This window comes from Artemia franciscana, chromosome 4 (assembly GCF_032884065.1).
Source record: "Artemia franciscana chromosome 4, ASM3288406v1, whole genome shotgun sequence".
Taxonomy (NCBI): Eukaryota; Metazoa; Arthropoda; class Branchiopoda; order Anostraca; family Artemiidae; genus Artemia; species Artemia franciscana.
The window spans coordinates 47,362,637-47,389,893 of NC_088866.1; the positions used below are offsets into that span (position 1 = coordinate 47,362,637).

The 27,257-nt window shown below is 34.1% G+C and overlaps 2 protein-coding genes across 3 annotated transcripts in view; both read left to right on the plus strand.

Moving 5' to 3' along the window:
- Positions 1-27,257, plus strand: part of LOC136026520 (annexin A7-like) — a 322,593-nt gene that overhangs the window by 38,136 nt on the left and 257,200 nt on the right. The window lies entirely within an intron of this gene.
- Positions 1,309-27,257, plus strand: part of LOC136026512 (abasic site processing protein HMCES-like) — a 43,283-nt gene continuing 17,334 nt past the window's right edge. Inside the window, exons 1-3 of one of the 2 annotated variants that reach the window (XM_065703144.1) lie at positions 1,390-1,440; positions 12,878-12,993; positions 19,190-19,427. In XM_065703144.1, the coding sequence (XP_065559216.1) occupies positions 1,405-1,440; positions 12,878-12,993; positions 19,190-19,427 (390 nt within the window). In that variant the 5' untranslated portion in view covers positions 1,390-1,404. Of the gene's footprint in view, positions 1,441-12,877; positions 12,994-19,189; positions 19,428-27,257 lie in introns of both variants that reach the window. The other variant, XM_065703145.1, reaches the window with a different exon arrangement.

Sequence of the window (27,257 nt, forward strand, 5' to 3'; positions counted from 1 at the left end):
TGTGCTTTATGCTTGTACATTTGTCGGTACCCCATCTAGATGTTTGTGAACATAGAAATATTACTATTTATAGTGTTTTTATTATTTGTTTCCCTATTATTACTATATACTATTGGGTGCTTTTCCTTTTTCCTAATCAACACGCTTGCCTAAAAATGTGTTAATTAACGTTAGCAATTCAGTAGGAACAATAATTATATTACATATGATTGTGTTATTGTTGTTTCACTGCTAACGACTCTTTTCTTCTGGAGGCAACTTATGTCGTGCGGAGGAAGCTACGAGATATGTGGTTTCTGCTTGACAGCCTCCTATTTTAATCCAAGGTGCGGGGTTTCCAGCTTGGTTGTATCTCCCTAACTATGAGTCGGAGGCGATCGAGACACGCACCGTTCGACGCAGAATCTTTCGTCGAGTAGAACTATGTCAAAAAGTGGAAATCACAAATTTGACCGTACGTGGTTTCCGCTTGACACCGACGAGATGTTCATTTCAATATCATCAGCCTTGGTAGTACTTGTTACAGAAGCAGCAGTTATAGCTATAGTAGTGGTTGTAGTATTAGTGATAGCAGTAGTGGTAGTGGTGGTAGTTGTACTATCAGCTTGCAAATATTGCCTTTTCGATCAACTGATCATCTCCTTTATTATTTCCAGAATGTTCCATATTAACATACCCAGTTATTCCTAATTTATATCCCTCTGACTCCTTTTACGGGAATAACATCTTTTGACTTAGTATAAAACTCCCCTCAACATTTTCTGAAAGGTTCATCTGGATTCCCGTTGCCATTTTGAAAGGAAAAGCCAATCATGTTTGATTTTCTCAGTAGCGTATACTGTATGTAAAGAATATTCAAATTTCTAGTTTACAGCTCTTATTTTGAGGGCAATCGTGTAGTTGACATCTCCAAATACTAAGTTACTTAACGTTTTAACCATGCTGAAAAAATGACTGTTTCAAAATTTTGATTGTATGTGTTTGGGAAAAAAATGGTCTTGGGGGCTAGTGGCCATTCAGTCAGTTTTTGTCTTTAATTTTTGATCTAACAAGCTCCTTTTGTGGTTTCTACTACAACTACTTCTATACGAATTGCCTTAGTGTAAAAAAAGTAATAAACAAGTAATACATTGCACTCACATCGCTTTTCACTTATGCAATGGTATTGTGCTGGTTATCATAACATTACCTCAAAAAAGTTATAGGTCTTAAAAAATTATTGCTACTTCTGCCTATTCTTCGTTGTTATCCAGCTAGATTTTTATTTACACTTTTATTCAACGTTGTTATTGAATACTAGATTTTGCTAATATTTGTCTTGTCGATATTAAGATATATCCCAGAATTTACTGACTTTGCAAATATTGGCAACAAGACTAAACTTTGAAAATTTGAAGACTCGACATGCTTCTTGGTCAGAATGTGTGGAAGAATCTCTTGGTATTGCTTTTAATTTCTTATAAAAATATAACTAGTATAAACTTTATATAAAAACATAACTAGTCCATAGAATTTCTAATGTTTTCAATTGAAGAATGTATTTTGTGGTTTACTGTTAGGGCTTGGCTTAAGGTAAGTTGGTAATTCATCCTGGAAAGTAAAATCAGCTAGCAAAAAAAAATGGAGTAAAATTCGGATTTGACGACTTATCGTTACCTTGGAAAGGAGTTAGCATAGGAAAATTAGACTCTAGTTATGAGTCCAGGGCCAAAAACATTCTGAAAAAGTATTCCCAAGGTTCCATCTTAAACCTCTTCTTATCTCTAGGTCTTAGAAATTTCTTTATTTGATTGACAAATATAGCCTATCTGTTGTTGTTCTACTATACCTGTTGAAATTTTGACCAAAAAAGCTTTTTATCTGAATCTTTGGCTTGGCTATCAGCTTCTTTTTCTCTGGTTTTAAGCTAGTCCTGAAAAATGCTATTCCTATTATTTGAGTAGAGCCTATTTACACAGACTATTTATCTAATCTCTTAAATTGAAAATAACCAAAGCTATGAATCTAAAGAAAGCTCTTGTACTTCATTTAAGCAGAAGATTTGATTTTCAAGGTTTCACTTTCATAACATAAGACTTTAAAAGGTCATCAAAGGTCACTGCCATCTAGAAAGAGAAAGGTGTAGAGATAGGTACTTCAACATACCTTCCCAGGACATACTTTAGTCTATAGACCCATTCCTGAAAGTCTCATTTTTCTAACCCAACCCCTTCAAATATAGTGAAAAGTAGCTAAACTAGAATTATAAAAAATAGTATGGTTCTAGATTGAACTGCACAATGGTAGGGCTGTTGTCAAGATTGGTTCAATATAAGCTAGGCCTACACAAGATTCTATAACTGACATAGGGACAAAGTGAATAGCCCTTAAAGGGGGCCCAAAATATTTCTTAATTTTGCCATCCCAACACACTACCTGAAAATGGAATTTCCCCTAGAATCTATTACTATTTTTAGAAGGAGCATTAAAAAAGAATCAAATGATATATTTACTCTCATCCTAGCTAAATCACACAAAAAGAAAAATTACCATAAATTTGCCCCCTCCTTTCCCTGATGGTCTCATTAATATATTTTTCTGTTATCTCAAGGTAGTCATATGTTATAGCTCCAAGTCTGGAATTTATCTCTGTTTATGATTGAATGTGTAATTTACCATTCATCATTAGATGTTTTTAACCACTTTTTAAACCCCCTATCTTGCAAGGGTATCTTTTTTGTATAATTACAAAAATTAAGAAACCTTTTGGGGCCACTTCAGGGGCTTAAAACAGAATTTCTTGGGAAATCTATTATTATACTTGATAAGAGCATGAAAAAGGATTTATGGATGGATTCAATTTCCTATTAGCTAAATTATATGAAAAAAATGCTGCACGTTTCTTGTGGTAACAGAATGGTGTCATTAATGTATAATTATCTTAATGTAGTCATATGTAACAGCACCTATAATAAACCACTTATCTTCTCAGTCTGGAATTTATCTCTATATTTGATTGAGTATGTAATTTACCACTTTTCATTTGAAATGATTTTAAAAAGTAGATAGCTATGAAAGGTCTAAAGGAAACATACTTAATAAATGAAAGTAGTACCATTAGACTGCTTATTTTATGATCTTTCAAAATATCATGATTATTTTCCTGACAATGTAATCCATCCCCTTGATAGCCCTATATATATCAAGCCCTATATATCAAGTTGATTTGGGAATGTCTTCAAAACTTGACAATTATGAATTGAGCTTCCCCCAATTACCCAAGCTGGCTTCAGTGCTAGATTCACATGCAACAGTTATTGTCTCAAAGGTTCCAGACGTCTTATCTGACCCTCTTAAGCAAAAAGCTGCTATAGACCAAATTACTGGACATGAATTAGTACATAGCATAAAGCCCATCAATGACAAGTGGTATAAATATGGACAAGCCAGCTATGGAGGACTTCTGCTCGTCAATCCAGAACATAATCTAAAGTACTACAACAAAAGTGGTTTCCAAGTGGTTTTTTGGTATATCCTGTAATATTTCTACCAAAGTTGACATTATGGTACTTGGAAGCCAACACGGTATCATAGATGCTAAGAGATTGGGCCTATCTAAGTCTGTGAAAATCGAGTTTTTGGATTCTATTGCACAATCTACGTTTTTCAAGCATGGCCTCAGAGTGGGCTATGAAATTTTTCCTGTTTACGAGTTCAAGGACCTACCCAAATGCTGTTTTAAATGCCAATCACTAGACCATCTACAGTACTCCTGTCCCAGCGTTCTCCCGAAATGTGCTCGTTGTGAAGGGCCACACATTTCAACAAAAGACGAGCCATGCATTGCTGATCCCAATTGTGCAAATTGCAGCCAAAAACACCCTTCCTATAGCTTTTCCTGCCCTGTTATTAAGAATCAAATAAAGTGCAAATCCACCTTTCAACCATGAGTGCATCAATCTCAGTTATTTCATTCAATATAAATGGCACCAAAGATAAGGATTCTGTTATTGATGAGTTGTATGGTTCCTACGATTTGGTATGTTTCCAGGAGCATCTTCTCACTGCTTCAAGTTTGAATTTTTTGCATTGAAGTCAGCATCCTACTGCATTCCTGATTCCAGCAAAAGCTACTTGCGGTCACCCTTCCGGTGGACTAGCCTGTGTCTTTAAACAGGATATTCATCTACCCTTCCCAGTACTCTTCTACTCCAACGAATTTTTTTTGGCTGTGCGTGTTGGCAGTATTGTATTTATAAACTCTTATCTCCCATATGAAGGATACTCGATCAGATCCTTAACTAAATTCGGGAAGGTGTGTGGTCTGCTTAAGAATCTTATGAATCAGGTACTGTTAAACTCTCTACAGTATACAATAATTGGGGACCTAAACACTGATATTAATAGATCTTCTGTGAGAAGGGAACTGCTTTTTGAGTGTCTTCCTTCATACCGTGTTGTGCCCAAATCCCACAATTTTTCATATGTTCATCATTCTGGAAGCACAAGTGATATTGACCATATTATTTGCTCGCCTGGTATTATCTCTTCTTCTGCTTCTGTTCATGTTAACGAGCAAGATACTGACCACATGCCAATTTCAGCGACATTTACAATCGATATTGATCTATCAGAAATCAATTGCTTGCAAGAAAAATCGAAGTGGTTTGAAAAAAGTAATTGGAGCAAAGCCAATATACCACACTACATCTCTACCTTGACAACCCTTCTTTCTAACATACGTGTTCCATATCATCTTCTTCAGCGCCAGGTACCTACGAATGGTAAAGCCGATATTGACTATTATTATAAGCAACTTATGATGTGTATGAAAAGGGCAGAAGAAGCTGCCATACCTCGACAACGTATTCATAAAAAACACAAAAACCTATCTGGTCAATTGACCCTTGTTTAAAGTCGATAAAAAATAAAGCAAAATTATGGCTCCAGATATGGAATGAGTGTGGTTGGCCAATTTCTGGGTGTGTCGCTGATATCAAACGTAAAACTAAAACCAATTATAAACGTTATCTTAGGTCGGCACGTTACCGTGGTATGGATTTCCCTGTATGTAGGGAGGATTGGCAAAAAGTGATCAATTCTGACAAGATAAATGATGAAACTATGACAAGTAACTGCCTTCCAACTTCAGCTTGGTATAAACATTATTCTTTTATTTTTTCAGTGATTAATTATTCAGTGCATTCTGTGTATACTCGCCTTCTTACCCCCCTCTTTAGTACAACGTTTTTGCAACGCCATATAGTGCCCATATCTTTTTCTTCTGTAATTAATGCTGTTAAAAGTTTAAAATCTAATTCAATTGATAAGGATGGTATTTCTAAGATGTATATGCTGATTGAATGCACCCCCCTTATATATCACTTTCAGCTTCTTTTTCAAATGTGTCTATGTACTTCATACGTACCTGAGAGTTTTCTGTGTGGCACTGTTTTGTCAATTTTAAAAAGGGGAAAGTCACCAATTGATTGTTCTTGCTATCGACCTATTACTGTATCTTGTAATATTAGTAAGGTTTTTGAATATATCCTTCTACCATTTTTGACTAAAAATATTATTGAGGATGAGAACCAATTTGGTTTTCAGAGTGGGGTTGGTTGTCAGCATGCGCATAAGATTCTGTCTTCTCTATTGGCCGATATTTCTTCCAAGGGAAATGGTCTTTATATTCGTGCTTTGGATCTTTCGAAAGCGTTTGATAGTGTGGTCCATAGTCAGCTCATTTTTTCTTTGTATAATTCTGGGGTCAATCTCTCTATTATAATGCTTCTTAGGTTTTGGTATTCAAATTCGTTTCTTCAATTAGGATCTGCACCAGACACTATTATAAGAATGCAAAGAGGTGTTAGGCAGGGTGGTGTTCTGTCCCCTACGCTTTTTAAGATTTGTATTTCTAGTGTGCTGGCTAAGATTTCAGGTACATATATTTCTGGTCTTGCGGATGTTTCTTATCTTGTGTATGCTGACGACTTGCTTCTGATTAGCCGTTACAAAAAGGGTCTTTCCAATATGATCTCTATAGTTTCTGATGCTTTCTCTGATTTTGGCCTTTCAATTAGTATAGATAAATGTGAGTTTCTTCCCTATAACTGTATTAATGCTACTCCCCTTCGCTGTAATAACTTCACTATCCCTCTTGTTGATTGTATTCGTTGGCTTGGTATCTCTATTAGTAATAATTTTTCGAGCTTACGTCAGCGTACTGTTTGTGATATAAGTAAAAAGATTCAGATTGGTTATGCAAAAATTGTTGCAAATAGAGGGAAGTATAATAGACGTGCGCTGGCTAAACTTTATTCTACTTTCTGTGATCATTCTGTCCTTTATGCTTCAGGTCTTTTCCCCCTTCTTAATAATGGTAATTTAAAAAGAATTCGGATAAATTATTTCAAGTTTTGCAAATTTCTTTTGTATCTTCCTCCTTGGACAAAAAACTGGACTCTTGTTAAAAAATTCTCAGTTCCTGATATAACTTTGAATTTGGAGATTCTTCACAGAAAACTCTCTAGTACAGCTTCTGCGCGCCTATCCCCTCACCACCGTCTTATCCGTTTTTTTCGTTGACTATTTGTGTTTATTGTTTTTCTTTTTGTGCTTTTTTTATATTTATTCTTACTCCACCATATTTACCTTATGTATCGTGTGGGTGAAAAATAAAATTAATTAATTAATTAATAGCCCTTGGAATATATAAAAACAAACTAAAAGAAAATGCTAAAGCAATGGAATTCCCACTTTATATAATATGCATTATGTTTCTATTGTTCAAATTAGGGCTATTGTGTCTCCTTTTAGTTTTATTTTTATGATTAGAAGATTGTTTGACATTATTTCTGCTCATTTTTGGTTTAATGGAGCTCCTTACTTTTCTCTGAAAAACATTTTTTGTAACAAAATTTTTATATCAGTTTTTTCTGTTTGTTTTTCATTAACATAGTCTTTTTCATTGAAAAAAAATGTAAATCTTTTAATTTTTTTTTTTTAGTCCATAGATTGACTTACTATTTGTATGTTGAAGAAAATTGTTCAGTAGTTTTTAGTAACAAACACACTTTTGAAAATCTTGATGCAATTAGTATTGTTAAATTTAGTTTTATGCCTTCTCAGGTTTAAATGAAAAATAAAACTCAATACCATTCCCAAAAAATTGTATCTTTGCTCTTTCACAATCTGTACAGAGTTATACTCTTTTGAATTGGTGAAATTGTAAGAGGAGAAGTTGTAATAATAGTAGCCCTGAAAGTTTAAACTTAATAGCCTCATTCATTCTTAGGATATTGCTGAGATGTCTTATTGGCAACCAGCATAAGCAGTGTGCCTTTTGATTTAGTTTTAAAGCTTAATGGACAAATTACATAACTATGGGGGGTTGATATATGCAATAACCCTAGAGACATAGTAAATGGACCATTTGACTATGTTGAACAAAATGGCTGTCTCAAATTTTTTTTGAATACGTTCAGAAAATTAATGGGCTTGGGAAGAGAGCTGCTTGCCCTCCAATCACTTTTGACTATTGAATAGGGAAGTAGGTGGAACTTTTAAGTTCCAATCAGATCATCTCCTTTAAAAATTTCTACTTTATGGCTATCTATGATAGTGCTGTACTGCCTGTAATATTGCATGTATGCCCTTTTGAAAATTTGTATGCATATAGTTTTTATTTATTTGAAATTCCCCCTAAACATTCCAGTCAATTAGTCATTGCTATTACATTACTGATATGCCATTACTTAATACTCATAGCAGTTGCAGTAGAAGCAGTAGTTGTATTATTAGTGGCAGTAATAGTAGTAGCAGCAGTATTAATAGCAATAGTAGTATGCACATGTTGCCTTCTGGTCAGTTGAACATCCCCCTCATGATACCTCAGAAGTTTCATCTTGATACAGTAAGTCATTCCAAAGATATTGTTGATGTACCCTTTTGATGTCTTTTTGTCTTAAATTTCTTAGCCTTATAAGTAGTTGCAATAGAAGTAGTAGCAGTTAATGTAGCAGTGATAGTAGTATTAGTAGTTGCATGCACATATTACCTTTCAGTCAACTGTTCTTCCTCTTTAACCATTCTCTGAAAGTTCCAACTTAATACCCAAATCAATTCTTGAAATACACCCTTTTGACAATTAGTATGTACATAGTGTTTTTGGATTTAGCTCAGATTATGCCTCAATATTCTGTAAAATTGTCACCTTCATATGCTTATTCTCATTAGTACTAGTATCATAATAGTACTTTTAGTAGAAGGAGCAGTAGTAGTAGTAATAGTGTTGTATTAGTAGTAGTAGTAGTAAGAGTAGTAGCAGCAGTATTATCATTCATAGTAGTATGTCAATGTTGCCTTTTGGTCAGTTGAACATCCTCATGATGCCCTGGAAATTTCATCTTTATATGGTAAACCATTCCAAAAATATTGCTGATACGCCTTTTTGGCAATCTGTATGAACATACTATGTCTTGATTTAGTTCAGGTTTCCCCTCAATGTTCCATCAGATGTTCATTTCAACATTTTCAGCCTTGTTGACATGGTATTCACGTGATGGTAAGACAGCAAACCTTACTGATTATGTTATTGTAAACAGAAGACCAGCAGGATCAATACAAGATACTAAGGTGTATAGGAGTACTGTTATTGATGTTAAAAGTAAATATCACCATCTAGTAGTGTCTAAGGTTAATTTAAAGCTGAAATTTCGGAAGGGTAACTACCTCCCAGAAAGTTATGATGTTAGTAGACTCCAGGATGAAAATTTGAGAAAAAACTTCCACGAACAGTTGAATGCTAAACTTGAGAGTTTAAAATTTGACAATGTGGAAGATGGATGGAATAATTTCAGAAAAACAATTTGAGAAGTTGCTGATGGTGTCCTAGGGAAGAGTGCTAAGACTGCAACTAGGAATATTAGTGAAAAAGCTTTAGGTTTAATAGAGAGTAGAAGGGGTTTGTATAAGAATTATCTGAGTGATAGGTTGTATGAAAGCAAAAGGAATGTAAAGAAAGTGGAGAAAGCGTTAAAATATGAACTAAGGAGATGTGAAGTGGAGGCCATGGATAAAATTGCTAAGGATCTGGAAGATGTGGCTAGACGGCATAATAGTAAAATATTATACTGGCATGCTAATAAATTGAAAGGGAGTAGCCAATCCGGACTAGTCCCAGTTAAAAATAGAAATGGGGCCACAATTAGTGATAAGGAAAAAGTTAAAGAAAGATGGGTGGAACATTTTGAGAATGTGCTAAACCAAGATACAGTTGCAGGAAAAGATATAGATGAAAATGAAAAGGTTTGTGATACCTTGGATGTGAAGGAAGATTTGTTTAGTGAGGAAGAATTAGCAACAGTACTAAAAGGATTAAAAAATAATAAGGCTCCAGGTGCTGATAGTATGATTGATGAGTTTCTTAAATATGGTGGCTCTGAGGTTAGGAATAAGCTACTGAGGATTATGAACATAATTTTTGAAAAAGGGGAAGTACCCAAGGATTTTAGCAAAACCTTAATTAAACCACTGTATAAGAAAGGTGACAAGAGGGAGTGTCGTAATTATCGAGGCATTAGTCTGGTCTCTGTAGATAGCAAATTACTGAGTAATATGATACTTTTTAGACTGAGAGATGATGTAGACAAAGTTTTAAGGGAAGAACAATGCGGTTTTAGAAAAGGTAGAGGATGTTTCTACCAAGTTTTCACTCTTAGGCTAATAATTGAGAAGTCCCTTCATTGTCAAACACCTTTGGTCCTCAGTTTTATCGATTATGAGCAGGCTTTTGATTCTGTTGATAGAAGAGCGTTAACAAAGGTCTTATTGTTATATGGTATACCAGAAAAATACATTAAAGTGATTTGTGCTATGTACGAGAATAATACTGCTCTGGTTAAGGTAAGAAATGAGGTTAGCAACTGGTTTTGTATCAAATCAGGAGTTAAGCAGGGTTGTGTTCTATCCCCCTTTATATGGATCATTTTGATGGACTTCGTCTTAAGGAGCACAGGAAAGGCAATTGGAGACCATGGAATCAAATGGGGAGGAAAAACGCTCCTGGACTTAATTTCTTTTTTCATTATACCCTCTATGATCCATTTGTTAAGTTCTAATTTCTTTTAACTCTCTTTGTATGTCCTATTCCTACCCTATAATGATATCCTGCTTTTTCTTACCAAAAAGCATTGTTTTCATAGTTCTACCAGCGTAGTAAAAATTCACAAAACAACTGGGGAGGGGCAATATTTTTTTTTATCTTTAAATTAACCATAGGCAGCAAAAGGACGCTGCCTAAGTAAAGAGCAATATTTGCACAGTGCGTTATTTTTTTCTGACCGAAGTATTGTGTATAGGAGTTGTTGTAGAAACTTCGAAAGAAGCTCAGTCGATTGGAAATAGAAATTTCTAGTGCCCATTTAAGTGTCAAAAGTGAATGGAGGGTAACTGGCCCCCTCAGAGCCTTTATTTCTCCAAACACATCCTATCAAAAATTTTAGATAGTCATTTTGTAAAGCATAGTTTAAAGCTCCAGTAACTACGTCTTTGGGGATGTCACCCCCCCCCCACATACCTCAGGGCAAGTGCAATAAATTGTGCTAGTTACACATTACTTACAAGGCTTTAATGAAAGGAATGATCATATAAGCTTCAGAGGGACCTCATTTGATTGGAAATTGGAAGTTCTGGTGCCCTTTTTAAGAGTCAAAAGTGATCAGAGACCAACTAGCCCCCAACACCCCGTTTTCCCCAAATGCAACCAACCAAAATTTGTGATAGTCGTTTTGTTCAAAATAGTACAAAGACCATATAACGATCCCCTCAGAGTTTACATAAACCCCCATAGCCTGGGGCAAGGGTTGTAAGCTATATACCCAGGGGCATATAAGGTTTCCATGGAAGATATGGTCATATTAAGTTTGAAGGAAGCTCATTCGATTGGAAATAGAAAGTTCTAGTGCCTAGTCAGATCTAATTGGAAACAAAATAGTCCCCAAACCTTCTTTTCCACAAATACATCTCATCAAAATTTTTAGATATACACCTTGATCAAAGTAGCCCAAATATTATATAAAAATACTTCTAGTGTTGACACAACCTCCAGAGCCTGGAGGCAAGGGATGTAGATTATGCCCTGTGGGCAAAAAAGATTTTTTTTAATGGAAGGGGTGATTGTACAGATCTTGTAGAAGATCTTGTAGAATTTCTAGTTCTCTTTTAAAGAGTCAAAGGTGATCAAAGGGCGACTAGTCCCCCACAGCCTCTTTTCCACAAATACCTCCAATCAAAATTTTAAGATAGCCATTTCATTCAAATTAGTCCAAAGATCATATAGCAATGCCTTCAAGGTATAACTTACAACTTTTGCCCAGGGGCAAAAGTTATGAGTTATACCCCTGGAGCACAGAAGTTTTTATATTGAAATCAAAAGTTCTAATGTCATTTTAAGAGACAAATGTGACTGAACCCCCCCCCCCCCCTATGCCCATCATTTCCTAAAACACACTAAATCTAAATTTTGAGACAACTATAAATAATTTCTTAGACCCCACTGATTTTCCTTTTATGAAAATTAAGCAAAGAGGAAAACGGTTTTAATTTCGACAAAGCAGTGAACAAAAAATAAAATATAAAAGCAAAACTACACTTTAACTAATAAAATTAGAATACTCCGAATATTTCGAGCCCACGTCCAGGAGCCTTTCTCAACAACAACAAAAATTACAAACGACAAAAAAGAAGAATTTTTTTAAGACATAACATAAAAAAAAGGAAGGGAATTAGTTTTTACAATTGAAAATGAAACAGAGAAAAAGTTACCGTTTCTGGATATTTGGATCCTTAGAAATAATGATGATTCTTAGAATGAATAAAAATAATAGCTTTTTCAATTTACCGTAAACCAACTAACAACAACCGTTATTTGTCTTTTGCATCAAATCACCCGGTCTAAGCAAAAAGGGCAATTATTTCTTTAGTTGATAGAGAGTTAAAATTAGCTTCACCAGAATGAGTAGTGAATTAGTTTTTATTAAGGAAGTTCTAGTAGGAAATGGATATCCCAAAAATGTGATTTCTCAAATAATTGAAAAAAAGAAAAAAAAAGTTAATGGAACCTGTAATATCAGAAGAAAATGGGTCAACTCAAAAAACAAATTGCATAACTTTGCCTCATATCCCAATGTTGTCACAGAAATTAAGGAGAGAATTAAAAAAACATAATAGAAAAACAGCTTTTAAATTAGGACAAAATATAAGCTCATGGCTAAATAGTGGAAAAGATAAAGTTCCAAGAAATACGCAAAACGGGGTATACAAAATTCCAGGCTCTTGTGGTAAATTTTATGTAGGTAGGACACAGCAGAATTTATAAAATAGGCTACAGCAACACAAAAATATTATGCCATAGATTGCTCGCTAAGACATAATAAAAATCATGAAACATTTGAATCCGCTATAGCGGAACACGTGTATAATCTTTCTTATCACATTATTTTATTTGATCGGACAAGAATTGTTGACATGTTTGCAGTATTTTTACAAAGTTTAAGAGAAATTATAGAAATAAACACAATTATCTATGGGGATATTAGTATTAACAGGGATGAAGGGGGATTTTAAGATAAATTCAATTTATAATAGTTTAATTAAAGACCAGTTAAAAACTTCAACGAGTATTGATTTACATAATTGTCCTGAAACAAGTGATAACATTGCGAACGAAAGTCAAAGCAAGGTCAATGCTGTGAGAAGTCAACGGACTGCGACTAAACTAGCAAATAAAAAAAATCCATTCAATTTATAATTCATAAATTTGTTTTATTAACCTGTAAGATTCTTTTTGGACCTGGGGTTGGGTGAACTTCTTTGTAAATATAATTTTCACTTTTAATAGATTCACATTTATACACCAGTTGTTACAGAAGAAAGGAACCCATGCTTTCATTATAAACATTTGCTTTGGTTTTGTCTAAAGTTATTACCATCGGTGCTGGGAGTTTTGTTTATAATGTGAGTTGTTCTTATTTATTTATTGTTTATATTTTTTGTGGTGTTTTAGTGGTCGTGTTTTTTTTTTGTCTTATGTCCTAAAAAAAAAAATTTCTTCTTTTTTTGTCATTTGTAATTTTTTTTTCCGTTGATAAAGGCTCCCGGACGTGGGGCCGAAATATTTGGAGTATTTTTATTTTTTTAGTTAAATTGTAGTTTTGTTTTTATATTTTATTTTTTGTTCACTGCTTTGTCGAAATTAAAACCCGTTTTCTCTTTGTTTAATTTTTCGAGACAACTATTTTGCTCAGCATAGTTAAAAGGTCCTGTAATTATGTCATTGGGCTGTCAACCCAACAGCCCTCAGGGCAAAGACTGTTAGTTAGATAATTTGTGCATTGTTTATATATATAGCATATGTTATTCAGAAAGGCGGATCAAAATTCTGAGATAGCCATTTTGTTCCGCATGGTCGAAAATCATAATAACTGTCTTTGGGGATGAATTACTCCCCCACAGTTCCTGGGGGAAGGGCTGCAAGTTACACACTTTGACCAGTGTTTACATACAGTAATGGCTATTGGGAAGTGTACAGACGTTTTCACAGGGGTTTTTTGATTTGGGGGTGGGTTGAGGGGAGGGGGATATGTGGGAGGATCTTTCCTTGGAGGAATGTGTCATGGGGGAAGAGAAATTCAATGAAAAGGGCGCGGGATTTTCTAGCATTACTATATAAAAACATTGAATAAATACACATGAAAAAGTTTTTTCAATTGAAAGTAAGGAGTAGCATTAAAAATTAAAGCGAACAGAGATTATTACGCATATGAGGGGTTCTAAGAATACTTTAGCATAAAGAGCGAGGTATTGAGGAGGAGATAAATACCTCGCTCTTTATGCTAAAGTATTTTTAGTAATTTCTACTATTTATTCTTCGGCCTTTCTGATTCAGGGATCATTCTTAAAGAATTGGGACAACACTTGAGATTTAGTGTAAAGAGTGAGGTATTAACGAGGGGACAAAGCCCCTCATATACATAATAAAAATATAAGAATATAAAAGTTTGTTACGTAAGTTAATTCTTAAGTTACGTGTATTTTTTACTAATAAAAACGTTCGTTAAAAATTAAAAGTTCTAGTTGCCTTTTTAAGCAACCGAAAAATTGGAGGGCAACTAGGCCTCCTTCCCCACGCCTTATTTCTCAAAATCGTCTGACCAAACTAAGAGAAAGCCATTTAGCCAAAAAAAAGAATTAATATGTAAATTTCATTTTAATAATTAATGTGCGGAGAGCCAAAATCAAACGTTCAGAAATTAAGTAAAAAAACTAGTTTTTTAACTGCAATTAAGGAGCGACATTAAAACCTAAAACGAACAGAAATTACTCCGTATATGAAATGGGTTGTCCCCTCTGCAATCCCTCGCTCTTTACACTAAAGTTTGGCTCTTTGCCACAATTCTACTTTTTAAAACAATTAAAAACTTCAGCGTAAAGAGCGAGGGATCGCGAAGGGGACAACCCATTTCATATACGGAGTAATTTCTGTTCGTTTTAAGTTTTAATGTCGCTCCTTACTTTCAGTTAAAAAAAACTAGTTTTTTTTTATTTAATCCACATTTAGGACTTATACTACTATCACTGCTAACAAATCATTGCAGCATCAAGCTCTCAGAGGCTAACGTAACTACAGACACTATTTCTACACTCATTCTATTCTCTCCCCCCCCCCACCTATAAAATTCTGTAGCTACGCCTCTTTATTATATATATATATATATATATATATATATATATATATATATATATATATATATATATATATATATAGTGCATAAAATCAAGTGAATTGATCAAGTAAAGTATTATTTTCCAGAGATGAGGTATCATCATGTATGCAGATGAAACTTAAGTTCTTCCAGGCATCGGCGTTTGCTCAATGTTTTGTATAATAAATTTGACAATGCAGTTTCTGGATATCAAATATTTTCTCAGCAAAATCTGCTAGCCCAAATTATTCCAAAAACAAATATTCATGGTATTTTCTGAACTCCCATTGGGCTAAAGAAATGGTCAAGGTAGATTTAGAAGAACAAAAAAAAAGATCAACAATAAAATAGGTGGGTTTGATTCATGATATCCTATATTAGAAAATCATCCAATTGCAAGAGGTGAAAAATTTTATGTAGTTTTTGGTTAAAGGAGAATTTTTCGGTAAACAAAAATGTGGTCCCTAACAAATTCATAAGATGATTATTTTTTTAACCTTACCTTATTCTTTATATAGGCAAAAAAGGTTGGTTCCATGTGATACATCTGCCAGTGACAACTTCAAAGTTTGATTGAGGATCCTTTACTTTGTATTTTCTCCATTTATTTGTTATGGAAACCGATATAGACAAGTAATTTTGTAACATGTTTTAAAAAAGTGCAAATCTTAATGTTAAAGTTATGGAACTATTATCTGAATTTAAAAAGAATATTATGTTGGATTTATCCCAATTCATCACTGCCAAGATACCTTTTCTCATATAAGTGTAATAATATATACTTTTGAAAATGTTTTTACCTAGAATAGGGACCATGATCAGCATTATAGAAGAAATGCGGATAATATAACTCAAGGAGTCCAGGAGGATTTTCTAAGCATCTGCTGTAATTAGTTATTATAGTCTGCATGTTTGGGATATACTGCCTGACTGTACAAAATGCTCTTAGTTTTCTGGCTTTCAAGTAACAGAGAAAGAAGTTTGTTTTATCTTGGGGTTAATATGGTGAACATGCTGCTCTAGGCTGCTATTGGGTCCAAATCATTGTTCTTCATTTTTTATTGTATTTGTTCAGTTTCTAGTATTGAGTCATTGTAACTGAATAGGCCAATTCACCTTTCAAACTTCGTTGCTTTATCTGACAGTCCTGATGTGTTTATTGTTTGTTTCATCAGCAAAAGTATCTCTATCTTATTTTGTAAATGTATCTCTATCTTGAGGTTGTCATTGGGTTCAAATTAGTATTCTTTATTTTTTCCTTTGTTTGTTCAAATTCTAGTATTGAGTAATTGTAACTGAATAACCCTCTTCCCCTTTCAAACTTCGTTGCTTTATCTGATAGTCGAGATGTTTTTATTGTTTGTTTTATCTGTAAATGTATCTCTGTTTGATTTGGAGTGGACTGTAATTTACTCTTTAGACAGGTTTATTAGAATTTATGTCAGATTGTAAGCTGTGGTAGGCTATATTTGCCCAGGAAATGGAATGAATTGTGAATTCTTGTCCTCAGCAATTTCGATGCTATGAAACAGCTACTTAATTTGAAAACATAAAGATAGACTAAGTAGGACCTACAACAATGAGCAAGGAATCCTTTGCATTCAATTTAGTTTTATTTGAAGCATATGAAAATACCAAGGACAACAAATTGATTTAAGTGGAAACTGACGCAACTATATGTGTCTTTAAAAATTAGGATTAATCAGTAGTTAAATTTTTTAATCCAAAATACCTGCATATGTACCTATTGCAGTTTTAGCAGTAGTGGGAACCTAATTTAACAAAAGGAAACATGGGCGAAAAATCAGCAAAAAATAAGCTATAAGCATATTCAGAACATATTTAACATACATATTTAACAAACATATTAACAAAAAGAAACATGGGTGAAAAATCAGCAACAAAATAACTATAAACATATTCAGAACGTATTAACATACATATTTAACAAATATATTTAAACTATCTAACAAAAAGAAACATGGTTGAAAAATCAGCTACAAATAAGCTGTAAACATGTTCAGAACATATTAACATAGCCTATATATTTAACAAACATATTAATAAACATATTTAAGCTATTTAACAAAAAGAAGCATGGTTGAAAAATCAGCTACATATAAGCTATAAACATATGTCACCAAAAAACTGAAGAAGGTGTAGCTTTCTTTGAAACTATTTGTCTTTGGGAATCAGTTGATTGTTATTGTTCAATCCTTATGGATTAGTTTTCCTTATTTATTTTCCCGGTTTTGTGTTGCAACACTAACAAAAATGTGTTAGTGTCGTAAAACCTTCCTAGTTTTGATTCAACAAAAAAAAGGCTTAGAACAAGCCTAAAATTGGTCAGGGGGCAAAAAATGCTTTTATTTCGACGTCCTTGGAATCAGTGCTGTTCCTAGGGTTGGGAGCGCCCAGGCAAAATTAACTATGGCACTCTCATCTCGACTTGAACACAGATAAAAAGCCCCGGATGACCCCCTCCCCCTCCTCAGTCATGGCACCCAGGCAGCTTGCCCCAATCGTTCCTCCCTTGACTCTTCGTGGGACTGCGTGGCAACAGGACAAAAATATGGTACTGATCTAAAACCTTCCTAGTTTTGATTCTACCAAAAGAAAAAGTCTTAGAACATCGCAGCTTTTAGCTAGAATAAGCCTAAAATTGGGCAGGGAAAAAATTCTTTTATTTTGATGTCCTTGGAATCAGGGCTGTTCCATGGGCTAGTAACATCCGGCAAAATTAATTAGGGCACCCTCGTCTCGGGTTGAAAACAGATTTTAAAAAATCAGATGACCCCCCCCCCCCCCCCAACTAAGCAGCTTGTCCCAATCGCTGCTCCCTTTGAACGGCTCTGCTTCTGACCGTATCATAGCAGTGACATAAATATAGAACTGTCCTAAAACTATCATTGTTTTGATTCTACCAAAGGAAAAAGTCATAGAACATTGTGGCTTACAGCTAGAATAACCATTAAATTCGTCAGAGGGCAAAAAATTCTTTTATATTCATTGGAATCAGGGCTGCTCCTAGGGTTAGTCGCGCCTGGGCAAAGTTGATTAAGGCGACCCCTCCCTACTCTAACACAAATAAAAAAAAAAGCCCCAGCTGGCTTGAACGGCTCTCCTTGGAGCTTCAAGGGAACTAAGAGGGACTTACCCTACAAGGGCTTTGATGCAGAAAAAAGAGTAATCAGCATTTGAAACAGTACTAACTGTATTGTCATTTTATCTTTAGTCAAGGTTGTATCTCTGACTGGAAAAAATTCTATGTCTTAATTTCCAGCAGAACTATCATTTGTCATTGTGATGGATTTTGTCTTAAGGAATACAACAAAGACTATTAGAGAACATTACAATAAATGGGGAGATAGAAGTCTCCTAATTTTGACAATGCAAAACCATTGAGCCTACAGGGTTAATAAAATATGAAAAATGGATGAGCTTTAGGAGGCTTAGCAAGTACAAAAGTAGGTCTGAAAAATAAAGTAAAGAAGGCTTTTAGTAGGGCTGAAGAGGTGACAATAGGTGCCGAGAAAATTAACAAAATGGATAGCCATAGTCACCTAAGTAGTTTTATTAGTAGCAGCGAGAAGATTTCAAAAATACAGCATCCAAGACAAAGTGTATTTTCCAAGTCAATTCCAAGATTAACATTAGGAATCACAGTGCATAAAGTTTGAAACGAAGACCAACATTGCCACAATCTTTTTTTCCAAGAAAGTAGTTTCAGATACTTGCAGTAGAATCTTGTTTGCTTTAGGGTATAATTTTAGACTCCAACATTAGAATTCCATTTTAACATTACTAACTTAAGATTTTGAAAGGATTGGGCACTCTAAGGATACTCAAGTATATTTGACCGTAAATTTTTCTATCCTGCATAATTTTTTTTTGTAGGCCAAATATTTTTCAAATCTTCTGCACTTCTTCACTTGTGCATAATTATTTCATCAGTAACCTCCCTTCAGTTGTTTTTCCTCGTACCTACTATTTTAAACAATAATTCATGATCTGTACTTGATATATCTGGGTCCAAAATCTAAGATCCAATTTCAATATTAGTATCTTTACCTTTGATCCCTATGTGTTGGTAATCTTGCCTGAGACATGGGTCTGTTTTTCTGTTTGACATGCAATAGGTATTCAAGGCAATAGGTATACATATAGGTATTTTAGGTTTGGACATAATTTTTCTTTATGTAAGAATTGTGCATTGTAGTTTAATACACATCATGCTTTGTTGAATGTACAAGAATCTAAAAGAGTTGTCGAATTTTAAAGGAGCCTAAAACATTTATAAATCAATGTGCACCTTTATTTTAAACATTTTATTATATTATCTCTGTATTACATTTATTAAATTATAATTCATTATATTATTTATTCTATTATTATATTGTAATTAATATTATATTATCAAGAAGGCTGATTTTCAGTTTTTACTTTAGTACATTAGACCCAGCTACTATCTGTAAAGCATGTGCGTACAAGGACAAAAATGGTAAATATGTCAAAGCTGATTGGTACACTGGAGATAATTCACCTAACTTTAATCCTTCAGTGAATTTGGCCCCGACAATGGTTTGCCCTATTCTTGTCTCCAGAAAGCATTTTATTCCTGATTCTAGCTCCACAGAATTCATTGTTAAACCAATGATTTGGGGGCTGATTCCCCCTTGGCATAAAGTAAGTTAATTCATTATTTCTTTACAGTAGAATGAACGGCCCTGTAGGTGGGCTTTGACTAAGATTATAGCCAAAACAGTCAATATTCAGCAGAGGTATTTGAATCTTTCAAAAACCAAGGTCATAATATAGTTTCAAAGAATGTTTTATGCATCTAGATGCAACGGATTCAATGTAATTCAGAATCAAACCGAACAGTAGGAATTTAAAAGTAATAGTAAGTATTCATAATTAAATAAACAATATAGGCTAAATTTGTAGGCCATAATTAGAAAATATAGGCCATAATTAACATTATCATATTAGTAAGAAATAGCTAATTAAAGCTACTGCTGTTGTGATCCATGTTACTTATCTGTTAATCGCTGTGAATTATGTGTTAATTGATGTAATATTAATTATGATAGTAATCACACATTAAAAAATAACTGTCCTGACAGATCAGATGAGTTTAAACTCAATGAGATCAATTAACCCCAGAAGGCTATACTTTAGTTTCCTTCAGGCAATTTTTCTAATACCTACAACAGTTCTAATACTTAAAGAAGAATTTGTTAAAAAGAAAAAGATCTTTTTCAGAGAAGCATTTGATTGTATTTACTACTTACACATTGAAACAAGGAACTTGGAACCCACACATTGGAATATGTAGGCATAAGACGTGGAGCTCTGGATTCGTTTAGCTCATATAGTATTTCCAAATTTATAAGGAAGAAGGTCCAGTTTTGGATATATTTCCTATTTGGAGTTGTGTTGTATAGAGCCGGGGAGGGAGTGGTGTAGAAAGGTCTTTTGACATCCAGGACGGAATTTTAACTTGATACCCCCTTTCCCCTTTTTCTTTTACTTCTTCCCCTAACTTGTGTAACATTGAATTAACAAAATTCATTTATAGCGTTCAATTTATGAAAACTAAAATGTCAAATGTAAAATAAATTGTATGTTGTAAAGAATTTGCATGTAAACATTTTCATATAGACAACTTAATACCTAATAAAGTATAACAAAACACAGTATTTTTAAACAGTAGTTCTATTAACATGATTATGACATGAATGTTATAATTATTATGGTTATTATGTATGGTGAAATGATTAATGAGCTATTAAAGAGTGTGTTAAAAAAATAGCTAATGAAAGCTACTACTGCTGTGATCCATGTTAAGTCGAATAGGAGATAGTAATAAAACTATTTTTAAAGTAATATTCTTTAACATAACAAACTGACTAGCTAACAGGAGAAATAGAAGAAAAAGAGCTGTTTTTTTAGCAATTTTCGTCACTCCCCACAAAAATGACACCAGGGTTGTCCGCCCCTCTGCACCCCCTTTTTGCGTCACCGGTGGCGTAATTGACAGAGAGTTTTGTGGTCGCACAGATTTAAGAACTTAACGCTCAGTAGCTGATTTAGTTATTAAGTGGTACTATAACTATTTTGACAGTTCTATATGTTTAAAACGTGATATATTCACACATGGATTTAATCACGCCTGGTTGCCATGTCTTTCGTTTGAAAAATTGGCAGTTGTTAATTATGTAGTATAAACACAATTTAGTAATTTTGACATCAGAAATTATTGTAAAGATATTTTTATTATGCTTTAACGAACCAAAGCGAGTATGATTTTCACTTTTTATGGCAAAATTTTGTCACAAAAACTATAAAAAATTCAAATTTTGTTCTCAGCTATGAGATCTCAACTTATAGCATAGAAGTATTGACTTGTAATGGACTACATCCATGGTGCCCGGTTGCCATGTCTTTCGTTTGAAAAATTGGCAGTTACTATTATGCTTTAACGAACCAAAGGGAGGATGATTTTCACTTTTTATGACAAAATTATGTCACAAAAATAGTAAAAAGTTCAAATTCCGTTCGCAGCTACGAGATCTCAACTTATAGCATAGAAGTATTGACTTGTAATGGACTACATCCATGGTGCCCGGTTGCCATGTCTTTCGTTTGAAAAATTGGCAGTTACTATTATGCTTTAACGAACCAAAGGGAGGATGATTTTCACTTTTTATGACAAAATTATGTCACAAAAATAGTAAAAAGTTCAAATTCCGTTCGCAGCTACGAGATCTCAACTTATAGAATAGAAGTATTGACTTGTAATGGACTACATCCATGGTGCCCGGTTGCCATGTCTTTCGTTTGAAAAATTGGCAGTTACTATTATGCTTTAACGAACCAAAGGGAGGATGATTTTCACTTTTTATGACAAAATTTTGTCATAAAAACTGTAAAAAGTTCAAATTTCGTTCTCAGCTATGAGACCTCAACTTATAGCATAGAAGTATTGACTTGTAATGGACTACATCCATGGTGCCCGGTTGCCATGTCTTTCGTTTGAAAAATTGGCAGTTATTATTATGCTTTAACGAACCAAAGGGAGGATGATTTTCACTTTTTATGACAAAATTTTGTCATAAAAACTGTAAAAAGTTCAAATTTCGTTCTCAGCTATGAGACCTCAACTTAGAGCATAGAAGTATTGACTTGTAATGGACTACATCCATGGTGCCCGGTTGCCATGTCTTTCGTTTGAAAAATTGGCAGTTACTATTATGCTTTAACGAACCAAAGGGAGGATGATTTTCACTTTTTATAACAAAATTTTGTCATAAAAACTGTAAAAAGTTCAAATTTCGTTCTCAGCTATGAGACCTCAACTTATAGCATAGAAGTATTGACTTGTAATGGACTACATCCATGGTGCCCGGTTGCCATGTCTTTCGTTTGAAAAATTGGCAGTTACTATTATGCTTTAACGAACCAAAGGGAGGATGATTTTCACTTTTTATGACAAAATTATGTCACAAAAATAGTAAAAAGTTCAAATTCCGTTCGCAGCTACGAGATCTCAACTTATAGCATAGAAGCATTGACTTGTAATGGACCACATGCATAGCATGTAGTCCATACATGCAGTCCATGTATGTCCATACGTATGTCCGTATGTCCATACATGGACTATACATGTAGTCCATACATACATCCATGTAGTCCACAACTTATAGCATAGAAGTATTGACTTGTATTGGACTACATCCAATATGTGTTTATGTAAGCTCCCTGTACTACTTCGTCCATGCCACTATCAAAGGTTTTCTGTGGCTTATGGTTTGAGGATATGGTATATCGTTTAGGGAATAGGGTATATGACAGTGGTTTCCAAACTTTATGTTAATACGTCTCCCTTAAAAATACTTAATCATTTTGCGGCCCCCCTGAAGTTCTCATAAAATAAAACACGAACATTTTTACTCTTCTAAAATTTATTCATGCAAACTAGTGGTAAGTGACATTTTATTATTGTTTTTAATGAGATGGATGTGCTTGTCTATTAGCACAAAGTTTATCAAATCTTTGGTGTTTGTGATGATATAGCTACTCGTAGCTCTTTCTTGAACTAAGCGGGTTCAATATTTGGATTTCAATGAAGTCAAGTCAGAAAAGCCCGTTTTGCATAAATATGATATTGCGAACGGTAGCAGTACTTTCAAAGCTTTGTGACAAAGCTTTGACAAAGTGTTACATTCTGTGGTGAAGATTCAACCAGAATAAAACCAGAGATACAGTCTAAGATTTATGTTTTAATGTAGCATCATAGAATAATCCAATCAATTTTTCCTTTTCAATACTTGTCAATCAAAATTCATTGTCTTCTTTGTCGATAAATGGATTCTGTATTCACACAAGCTGTGTAAAACCAAGATCATTGAATTACCGAATTCGAAAGTTGAAGCAACAAACCATTCAAGTGTTACACAGAGATTTTGTTTGTTTCTATGTTATCTTGAGCGTAACGTGAAGCCATGTCAATCTTATTTTTTTTTTTTTTTTTTTGCAAAGTTGATTTCCATAGCTCATAATTTTAATAAATGCTTTCACTTTGTATTTTTGTATAAGCAAATGCATTTGCGGTCCTTGCATTGATTTATTAAGAACGCTCAATTTTTCAAAAATGTCAACCAAATATGTAAGTACAACAACAAAATTATCATCCCTAAGCATATTGCCGTCTTCATTATGATTTCCCTCGAGAAACATAGCAATTTTTTCTTTGAGTCAAGTTCCCTTTGAATCATTTTTGCACAAGATAGCCAGTGCACTTCACAATAGTACAGAAGTGACGTGTAATTAGCTCGCAGTGCGATATAAGAATAAGATATGTGAGCTTGGCATATCTTCACACAGTTTTGCGAACAACCTTGCTTTTAATGGGCTGTTTTTAATGTAATTTATAACTTTCGTTACTTTTGTAAAACATTGTGAAGTTGCTCGCATATAGTTTTTGATACGAGAGCTGTTCTGTGGAGCATGCAGTTCGTCCAGAGAACCTCGGTTGTTTTCATTTTAACTAGTGTTTGAAGGTCAGTTTTGTGTTCCGCGTCAGTACATAGCCCAATGCAATTATTCCTCATTATGTTGTTCTCATTGAAAAATCTGTCAGTTAGTTGAAAAATTTCATTGGATGTGGATCCGTCGGGAATTGTTCTGCAAAGTAAGATATCATCAATTATATTCAACATATATCTAATTGTATGACGATATATGTATGTATATATGACGATATATATGATATTGTCAACATATGAAACGTATGCAGTTTAATAGGCGTCTTTAGCTAGATCAATAGCTTTATCTACTTGTATGGAGAATTTTGAACAACGCATCCGACAAACTTTTAAAGATTTTCAGATAGATCATTAATTCTTCTGCCAATTGTATTAGCAACAAGCGGTATTTTTCGAAGCTGATTCGAATAAGATTGGCCGAACGTTGTTTTGACCATATCAATGCGCTCCTGAGAAAACTAAAGTTTCTGCTATTGTGTGGGTTTTATTTACATTGTGCGACTCTGTACAACGCTGGGCATGATGCTAGTAAGGTATTTGATGGAACATGAACAGTTTTTTTAAAATTTTGCTTGTTTTTATATATCTCATCCAAATTCCTTTTAAAAACACTCTTGGGGCTTACCAACATACTCAAAATGAATCGTTTCAAGGTGCCGTTTCAGTTTGCCGGGTCTCAACATCAGCAGCCAAAATTTTGGAACACAAAAACACATTGGTTTTTTTCACATTATCGTTAATAATATTAGTAAATCCGAACGATAGCTAGGATAAGTCGTATTTCCTTGTCTTCAGATATGTAATGAAAGAAAGAGGTGATATCGAACTCTCAGCTGCCATTTTTGGAGATGTCCAATAGTTTATAAGTGACTTTGACCTTTTGGATATAAACACTCAAATAAAAGACAACTCCAGGAACTGGTCATTGGTCCCTAGGGCCTAGATGTAGCTCCTGGAGAACGTCGAGTTTCATAATAAATATCACTGATTATTGACAGAACAACATAGTGTTAAACTTTGAAACACAAAGAATTCTGAAAAATGCACTGTGTACTAAAGAAAAAAGAAAAATATTATTCATTTGTATTGAGAGAAAGAAGAGGGTTTTTTTATAATTTTATCGAAATGACGGAACTGAAACAGAATCTTTTATTTCGACGGAATACTGCTCCATTATTTTCGCTCTAGCGTATTCTAAGATCAAGATTTCTAAGATCATCCCAGGTCAGTGCCATTTGGAGAGGGACAGGGTTGAAGTACATAATTGTGAAGAGCTACTAATCTCCCTTTACATATCAAACCCCCAAATCTCCGGCATAGGAGCACATTTATTTTTTATATATTTACCATAAATGATTGTGTTACCTTTCACAGCCTAGTTGCAATATCGCTGTTTATAATTTTTTCCCAGAACCACCAACCCAATGAACGGCTCTGTGTACAGTTACAATTAGGCTAAATTAGCTTAGAAAAAAAGAGGTATGTGTACAGTTACAATTAGGCTAACTTAGCTTAGAAAAAAATGAGGTAAAAATAAGGTATTTTTAACTTACGAATGGGTGATCGGATCTTAATGAATTTTGATATTTAGATGGGCATTGTGTCTCTGAGCTCGAATTTTAAATCCCGACTGGCATTAAGCCTCTGATTTTCCTTTTAAATCAATCTATTGATTCTTAGAATTTTGCTAGAGCTCATGCCATATGAGCTCTTGGCTCTTGTTAATAAGGATGCCATGTCTTGCGTTTGGCTATGCTGACAAAAAAGGTGTCAGGGTATTATGCGGATATCTTATCTTGATTTGGGCGGTAAAAATTTTATTTTGTAGGAATGTTGATGAAGATACGGGCGGAAGGTATATAGTTTATATGGTGCAGATAACACCAGTTATTTTTATGTCTGATTCTCTATTATTACCACTTTTTCTAGACGGCTAGTGGATGTTCACCTACTCGTGTATTGCGACACATTTGTTTTAGCAACTCTCACAACAGTTTTAAAATTTAGAAAAAATTAAATTAAAATTAAGATAATTTGCCCAATATTGTCACAAGTAATTTTGATATCCTCTTTATTATAGGCTTAATTTATCCAATTTTTCTGGAACCAGGGAACGCTGCTTTTTGTAATTTGGTTAAAAATATCAGATAAAGGCTATAACGATTTGCCAATAGGAGTCTACGAGCCTGCTCGTACGAAGCTTAATCGTAGTCGTACTTTGGCTCCAGGCACCTTTGTTTTGACGAAGCATTGTCTCTTGGACCGACTCTTATCCAAGACATCTCTATTGACACGGGCTTTGTTCAATGGAGAAGTCTAGATCGGTCAAAAGAAACAACACTTCATGCGTTCACCGCTTCAAATGGAGCCTGTGTTAATTCAGAAGTCTGGTGCAGCACTTGGTCCAAGAGACAATGTTTCATGCCAATAGAGTGGAAACACAACCTGGCAAACTACGAGTATGACTAAACTAAGTGAGAATAATTTCTTAACAACTGTAAGGTGGACATACACTACGAGCATGACCAAACTACGTGTGAATAATCTCTTAACAGCTGCAAGAGGGATGAGTCTATTATGTTGCGAATTTTATCGCCAACGTCTGAACCTGAAATAATGGGGGAAGTAAGAGGATTGAAAACACTGGAGGCCTTTCACGCGCCTTTTTCTTTGTTTTTTTTTACTGCACATTGGTGCAGTATGCTCCCCCCCCCAATAAGCTGGAGATTAAACTGTAATTCGGTAAGTAACTTTAAAACTGTTGCTCTTTTTAAGCTTTAAATTTGCTCTTTACTTCGACCAGATTGAACAATTGAAGATTGTTTGCTGCACTAAGTTTTTCAAAGAGTCACCAATATATGGCTTGTCCTCGAAACAAATTTTTTCTTTCGTTTCGGGAGAATAAAATTTCAAAACTCCCTTTTGTTAAATTTTAATTCGAGGGCCTTTTATTTAAATATCGTTTGCATCATAGACCATTTCCTGATTTTCATTTGTCATCCAAGATCGAAAAACGAAGATTCTCGAATTAGTAAGTAGCCTGTTAGCACGTTTGGCAATGTCACAGTTACTGTATGTTTGATGAAATGAAGATGGTAGCAAACTTAAAAGCTAATTTTTCGAAACGAAGAAGGGCTGCGAAATACTTATAGAATTCTCATATTGGCGTAAATTAAATCTAGAATCGGCGTATTTACAATTTGTCTTTTTGATGAATTCTAATATTAAATGTAAAAATTTATTTGTCGAAAGAAAAGTTTTTGACAGCTACTTAGGTTTGCACTAAGGGTATTTACATTTGTCCTTTTATTGGTTGAATCCTGTTTGTTATTATTTTAATATAAATTTATAAAGAGTTAAAGTAAAGTGGAAAATCGCGCCAAATCATAGAATCTTTTCTTTGGATGGGAGGGCGGTAGGTCCAATACCCTTTTTACCAATATATTATTCTGTCTCCGAGAGAACT